Raw genomic sequence first — 8,111 nt, 5'->3', positions numbered from 1 at the left:
GTGTGTGTGTGTGTGTGTGTGTGTGTGTGTGTGTGTGTGTAAAAGTGAAGAAGGGTTAAGGGGCAAGACTCAAAAGGAACCACTTTGATGCCTCTGTGACAGATGCACTGTAGTAAAAACAGGAGTTACAACCCAACCACAGCATTAAAGGGATAAATGCTGTCACCGTCTTTTGCTGACTTTTTGCTTACTAAATTTGCTGGCTTGCAGTTTTGTGATTTCCAAACCATGCAATCAAGCAAATCCATTGCAGTGAATGTTCTTAACAGAGTTAGCAAGTCGCTAAGCTTCCAACATCAGACTATCAATATTTCTTAAAAAGTTCAACAGCACTTGGATAAAAAGGGACAGAGCCATCACAGAGAAATATGTGTCAGATGCACACCCATGCAGCATTTTGGACTCTTTCTCTGCAGTGATTAACATTCACTCAGCAGAAAGCGGTTCAGTCTGTCTGTCTAATTCTCTGTTGTCCTTGTGCTTCATCTCTTCTGTTTGACCCAAATCCCCAGACAAGTCACAACAAACGCAGCAGGTAGGGGTTTCCAGGTCCTTCCTCAAAGGGCACCTTGACATGATTTGTGACTCGTATTGGAAACTTTTAACCGCCAAATGTTTTTAAAATGTTAGTTTTACAGATGTCCATATAATGCATCACTTCTGTAAATGTTATCTAACTCTATAGCCTTCAGTAGATAGTCCAGTGTCAAGGCTGGAATTAAGATAAAACATCTAGCCTGCCTTTGCTCAAGGGTAAAATCCACTTACCGGCAACTGTAAAGTTCAGTTAATAATATGGTACTCTCCAGAAAAAGTGTAGGCGACAAGCAGAGACAGCATGAAAGCTGCTGTAGTTTGAAGTGGAAAAGAGGAAAGAAGAAAATAATAAGAATAATCCAGTGAATTGGTGAGTTTAAAAGTGCCGGTAGACAATTTGCATGTTTCCCCCTGCAGAAGTTGTAGTCTTCTCATTTACCTCTTGGCAACAATTTAATATGTTTCGAAAAATGTCAAATATCAAAGCACTTCTTTTTTGTTAAATCCATTTCTAGGAAAATGCTATATACAATAATTCCATGCACACACACAAAAAAAAAATCGCATTGTTTTAAGAGTGTTGAAGTTAGCAACGCACGGGGTAATCACTGATAAGCTTGTGTACACTTCTAGAATATGTGATGCTGTTGTAGCGTGCTGCTGCAGAGTCTCCGTGCATCAATTTCTGACAAGTGAATAATATAACACACCTCTAAATTACATTTGCTTTGTATAATACCAGGGACACCGTGTACATTTGGCTCTGCATAAATACTATTTACATTATTCGCACATTTATTGGCAAACTTTAAGCTAGCATGCAATCATATTTCTAGCAGCAGTCTGTTTAAAGTACACATTTGGTAGCAATGTCAGTGTTACTTTAATATACATACATGTACGTCTTTTGATTATCTGTGAAACTGTTATTTAAGACAATTCATAACATGTCTTGGAAACGCTTGGTTTCACAGTAAATAATGTTAAAATCATGACAGTGTCCACGGGCTAATTCAGTCATTACCTTTTTTCTTTTTCTGCTTTAGCAATCTCCTCTTTACTTACTCTTTTATTAAACCGGTATCATCGTAATTAATTATATCAGTAAGACAGACTGCCGGGCACCTTTAACCATTAAATCTGGTTCTCCTGTTCTGATTCTTCAAGCTTACAAGGACTTAATGAGCTTTATCCAGATGTCAGATCCTAAATATTGCACATACTGGTGAATTGAAATGGTTGTGATAGAAATATTATTCTGTCAAACACTGTCATTATCTGCACTGACAAATCAGAGCATTTAAATTGCACATCATATCGCTAGAGTAGGCAAAAACCCTATTATGTTATATACAGTATGTGCCTGCATACAAATTTACTATTTTCTATGCAACATGGGAAAAATTACAAATGAAAATGGATTCTGTGGCCTCGTTTTTTTTTTCTGCACACACTGTCCCCTCTGGCCTTCCATCATTACCAGTTGTATCAGTATTATTTATAGGCAAATTTACAACCTAGGAACTGTTCATTCTTTTACTTGAAGTACCTTCTCTTCTGTTTCTGCACTGCAGAGACTGTGGACAATTTTAGCTCCTTTTGTCAGGGTAAGTCCCAGCACAAAGGAACCTTTGAGTGACCCAAATGTACGGGCGCTTCAGCACATCTGTCTCATCAGTCTGTGACTGACCTTGAAATGCACAGTGTAAAACAGAATTGGACCACGGTTAGGTAAATATCTCAGATGTTTATTTGTGTTTTAATATCTGGTATGTACGAAACTCTAGAAAGAACAAAACATCAGTTTGACACCACGTCCTTCACCAAATGCTTTGATATACTGGTTTCTTGATACCAAGGTTTTATGTGTTGTATCCACAATTTTAAATGCATCACACTCTTAGAATCAGTGACCTACAGCTGTAGGATTAAAACGGTTAAAGAAAGCCTTTTTTCATATTATAACTATGTGTGTTAACCTTTTTAAAAATGGTGAAGTAACAAACATAAATGTAAACCAATGTCAAGCTTGACTGTTTCAGGAAGTGTTTAAAGCTTTATGGGATGTTATAAATTAAGCTAACACTTAATTTGCAGTTAGCACTGCGACAGACGGGCAACCTGTCCGAAGTGTACCCCGCCTCTCACCCTCTGGTAGCTGCGATAGGCTCCAGCCCCTCCGTAACCCTAATAAGGTTAGGCGGAAACAAATGGATGGACTTAATTTGCAAATTAGATCAAGTAATCCTTTTTGAATAGCTGAAAGATTTCTTTTTTCACTTGAAAAGCTTACATAAGCTAAATAATACATCCAGGAATGGTTGGTTTGTTTGTTACTTGAGGGTTTTTTGGGAAATCCGAGTCCTAAAATATAAATGTTTTGGCAGTATATACATGATATTTCTGATTACTGAAAGGCATAAAGTACCCCACAGCAACAACCGCAGGTGCCCTTTAGTTTGATCAGGGACATTAAGGTAAAGTAATTTTATTTAATCAGACAGCTGCAAGACATTAAAAATTACTTAATTGGATACACAAATGCTTCAGGAGCTGAAACAACAATTTTTGAATGCTTTGCTAAGACAACCTGTAATGTCAGCATTTTGTCCTCCTCTGAGGTTGAAAAGAGTAATGCACTGTAATTGTGGTCAATTTAGCATTTAACACAATTCATCCATCTCATAACACAAGTGGTTGGGATGATAATGTTAAAACCCACTGTGCTCGGGAGAAAGCACAGGTAAAACTGTTCACTTTGTTTCTTAGTGAGGATTTGGGTCAAGTCTGAGAAAATCCTTTGGGTATTCCCTCAATGCCATATGTGCAGGCCAAATGCTATTATTCCCCTGTCCTTAAGTGATCTTTCTGTCTACCTCATGAGTCTTGTAAAATCTATCACTGCTGTATCAGGCCACCAGACCAAGGTCAAATGGGAAGAGGTGCGTGTGTGTATGTGTGTGTCTGTTTGTCTTTGTCTGTATGTTCTTGTAATCTTGCTACTAATATGTGTTTCCCATGACAGCATCTCTGCAGTTTAAGCATGGTGGGAGCCAGGTACATGAGGCTAGGAGAGGATGTAAGCAATCTAATGCACTGTGAGACAGATGCAGAAGCAGCTTCATTTCCCCATTGTGGCACTCAAACGTGGCAGCATGCCAACTCCAACAGCTTTAAGACTTGGACTTGGCATATTAAAGACCACATGCAAGAGTAACCTGCACATTTTCCACTGACCGCTGAAGGCCCTTGTCCTAATTTGAGGGAGGAGAGCGGTTTGCTAGTGGCAAAATCAAAAGCCAACTCGTATAGATTCATACGTGTAGGTGGAACAGCGCTGTGCAGAGTGTGCAGCTGGAAAAGCCTTCGATCGCATCCCCACCTCCTCCTCTGCACCCCATGCTGAATTACAATGAAGACAAGATGCCTAGTCAGCTCAAGCAAAACAAGCCATCTGATGTGTCAAAAACACTCTGCATATGGAAAAAGGAAAAGGAAATCACTGGTGATTAATCATTGTTATGCCTCCAAGCTGGCGGCAATCATGCCTAAAGAGAGCTTTTTTTTGTACACTTGTCCATACATATGTTGATCTGTACATCCCATTTTCGTGAACATGTTGTCTCAGGAATGGTTAAGAGAAAATCCTTATGCTTTATGCCATGTGGACTCAAGGGTGAACTAATTATGGGTAAAGTTCACTGTGATCCCATCAAATGTTATTTTGGTGGCAAATAATGTCACAATTTTACAAAAGCTGTGACAACATTTCAAAATCGCAAAAGTTGGTTCTGTAGACATATGAATTTAAAGTGCCAGTGTCTATCTGGCAGAGGCATACCTCAAAAACGTGACTTAAATAGAAAGCTACGAATCCAGTAGCTGGGAGGATAAAATATGCTACATTGCACGAGAGAGCCACTTTTTTTATTCAAAAATCGGCATTGCTTCTGAATCACCACACCCTTGTGAAATTGCTCCATCAATCCCCACTGCCTTTTCCCTCGAGGCAAATCCAAAATATTCAGCAATTTATTTGTGTTGCTAATTCAGCAAAGAATTCATGTTTTACATGGGCGGTATGGTCTCACAGGGACCAATACTTGTTCCAGACAGCAATGAATCAATTCCTACAAGTAGAGTGTTGTTCATGTTAACCAACAGCAGCAGGAGCAACAGAGGCAAGCGTGCAAAACGTCAGACATGTATGCACATGCACAGTCCTCCGTGCTTTTTTACATTATATAAAAGTTATATATGTCTTGCACTTTAGATGCTTTATTAACATTTAATAGATTCTATTAGCCTCCCTGGACAAAGAATAGATTTTAAAAAACACTGAGCGCTGCCTGCTGTGCGGCCCCCACCAACCCCTTTCAAAAAAGGTAAGAAACAATGGCTTCTGAAGGCATCTCAACAAATGCCTCCTTTGACCCCTGAGGAGTCAGTTATTGCTCACAAAAAGTGGATCGCATGCTCAACAATACAGCAGTTGCACTGTATGAGCAGTCCATAACTCTGCTGTGGCTGCTTTAGCTTTTACGATATGAGACGTGCTGCAATAACAGAACAGGATGTTCCACTGTGAGAAGCAAAGACTTCACAGCATGACGCACACATCATTTTAGGAGATCGACATCAAAGTTATACCTCCCATTTATAACTCATTGTTACCATGCTTTCAAGAGCATGGATGCATTTTTTCCCCAAGCATGCAGTTATACCATACCTGTTTTGGGGTCAACAGAGAAATATGGCTGTCCTTGTAGGATACTGTAGACTATTCTGGCACTGTTTCCATAGGTGGGGTCGTCCGCATCGGTTGCTGTGACTTGCAACACAGATGTGCCTTAAAAAACAAACAAACAAACAAAAATCCAGCACATTAGTCTTGTTGTTTCTTTAAAAGGTTTACAAATGTTAATGCAACTATGAGTTATGGCTACTTTCAGCTGCTTCTTTGCCACAAGAGGTCACCACAGCGGGCAGCTCCACATGTTTGATTTGGCAGTTTTATCCTTGATGACCTTCCTGCCTGCCACAACCCAAGCTATAACTGTGCAATTGTTTTTTTTAACAAATAGATTCATGTAAAAAAAATTATTTCCATGCAAAATATTAATAATAGTAATTTGAATATGGGATAACAGTGCTAGATTCAGAATGATATGATATGATATTTAAAATGCTGGGCATCTCTTAACTTTTTTTTTTTCTTAACTTTTTCTCTTAACTTATCCATAAATTCTGAACTATTGTTGCAATAAATAAAGAAATGAAACTAAATTAAAAAAAATCTTGCCTGCAGAATGTCATGAGCTATGTCATGTCATGTAAAAAGATCATTTGTGTTTCCGATTACGCTTGAATGGGAAATTTTTATTTATTTATTTTTTTTGTTATTTAGAAATTAAACACTTGGAGTGTTACTCATTACAAGGTTCATTAACTCATTATAATTACTTGATGAGTAGACTGTAATTGGACTACAGGCTAAAACATTATATATGTATATGTATGTGTATTTAGAGGTAGATCTAGAGGCATGCAGATAGATAAAGTATAAATGTCTTAAGGCATCTGGACACTTGCTTTCTTGTGCTCCTTAGAGAATTAAACTATATTAAACAAGAAAACTGAAAAAGGGAAACTCACTCTACTGTGTCCCACCAAATATGATTTATTTTTTCCTTGGAATCCTGCTGGAGCAGAGGAAAATGCCAGCCATAATGAAGCGTGTACCTCACAGTATGCCTGTGTACTCTCAGCCTCGCAGCGGAAATTGTGCCGGGAATTATTTGGACTTCATCACCTCTGGGATTGCTCTGGAAACTCAACTGGTTCTAAATCATCTGTCAATTAAAACTTATTAGAACATGATTTAACTGACAGACCTTAGCTTGTTCCCTGTTACAGGCATAAGCAACGTCTCTATAAATCGTAGCAGAAACGACAAAACAGCTTTACTCTGCTTTCTATTTGGTGTTTGCGTGTATGTGTGTGGGTAATGTTTTGCTGTAATATCCCAGTAGAGACTTTAAACTGACTGCAAGCGGAGCCATGCAGACTGGACCAGACTGTGTTTTTTGAGGGTAAAGACTTCATTTCAGGATTACGTTTAGAATTAATGTTCAGGTTAGACTCTAATTTATGGTGGTTAAGGTAGGGTTAAGGGGCTAAAGGCTGCATTATATGAGGGAGTGTCCCCACAGGGATAGCATATATAATGTTTTTGTGTGTACGGCTGCTGGAAGAGGCGGTAACAGGTTCGTGTTAACGCATATTCTGGGTGATAATGCACTCATTATGCTTCCCTAATACACTGTACAGTGTGCTTGGCTTTGCTCACAACGCACTTCAACTCAAGTGTTCAAGTACTCAGTGTATATATGTACTGTATATTTACAGTTATTAACTTGATGAGTTCTACATTAAAAGGTCTGATTGTACTCAGCAGAAAATGAACACTTAAATCTAATTTCTAAAAGAACAGAGAAGTTAAATGGAAATCTGTTTTTTTTTCAGGACTTTTAAGGTCACTGTACCTTCATTTCATGTTGCAGTCTTCCAAGGGATTAACACTTTTACACCACAAATAGCTGGTGGCTGCTTCACCATCATGTCTTACACAACCACTCTAACTAAAGTGGAGGCTGGAAACTTTTACCAGCTGAACTATGGAAAACATTGCTTAACCTAAACCCTGTTTACAATTTTTACATCTAATTTCATTACCTTATTTAAAGATTTTAGCAATATTTCTGTCATACGGGACAACAAATTAACTTTAAAGGGATAACGGCTCGTCTGACTGTGAAACTGGATAATGAGGTTACCAGTAGATTATTCTCACAACCTGAGTCACGTCTCTTGTGTTAGCTTCTTTCCTAGTTTGGGATAAATTAACTTGAAATGTGAAAGCAAAAACAACATGTGCTACAAGTACATTAGAACAAAATGTATCTGTGCTTTCTCATAGATAACAGCATCTACTGGAAATAGCAAGAGATAAAAAAAAATAAGTCAAATGGGTGCAAGCATTACATTTTATTATGCTCATTAAGAGTTTAAGACTTACCTGATTGTGAGATTCTGCTTAACATTCTTATCAATAACATTTATATTCCCAATAACACGCATTTAATCTAAACTATTCATTTAAACAGGGGGCTATCCAAGCCTTTGGGTTTTGAAACCACTAACTTTTCCCTTTAAAGAAAAGAGCAACTATAACTCAGTCTCAAGTGGGAAAGATAAAGCAGGAAATTGATACTCCTTTCATCTTGCACTCAAAATATAAGTGTTCAATTAAATAAAAGGAATGAAACAGTTGGACAACCTGGAGCATGCCCAGCTGATCAATTTAGACAGGAAAAAGAACATCACAACCAATTAGTTGCTATACTCCAAGACAGCCCTTTCCCACACTTGGGAGCTCCGGTATTGACAAATGCAGGGGGATTAGCGCTTTAGAGTGTGATGACAGTTGATTGTTACAGCCGATTTGATGCTGCAGATGCCAAACCAAAGAGGAATTACTTTAATGGACAAGAGAGGGTGGGGTGGGGTGGGGG

The 8,111-nt window shown here is 38.4% G+C and overlaps 1 protein-coding gene across 1 annotated transcript in view; it reads right to left on the bottom strand.

Moving 5' to 3' along the window:
* Positions 1-8,111, bottom strand: part of LOC102199819 (cadherin-18) — a 94,630-nt gene that overhangs the window by 44,035 nt on the left and 42,484 nt on the right. The window contains exon 4 of the mRNA XM_005730419.2: positions 5,267-5,386. Coding sequence (XP_005730476.1) covers positions 5,267-5,386 — 120 coding nt within the window. The remainder of the gene's footprint in view (positions 1-5,266; positions 5,387-8,111) is intronic.

This window comes from Pundamilia nyererei, unplaced genomic scaffold (assembly GCF_000239375.1).
Source record: "Pundamilia nyererei isolate P.nyererei 1_Seehausen unplaced genomic scaffold, PunNye1.0 scaffold00037, whole genome shotgun sequence".
Classification (NCBI taxonomy): domain Eukaryota; kingdom Metazoa; phylum Chordata; class Actinopteri; order Cichliformes; family Cichlidae; genus Pundamilia; species Pundamilia nyererei.
The sequence above is the reverse complement of the archived record's forward strand: the minus strand, read 5'-3'. Positions and strand labels throughout refer to the sequence as shown.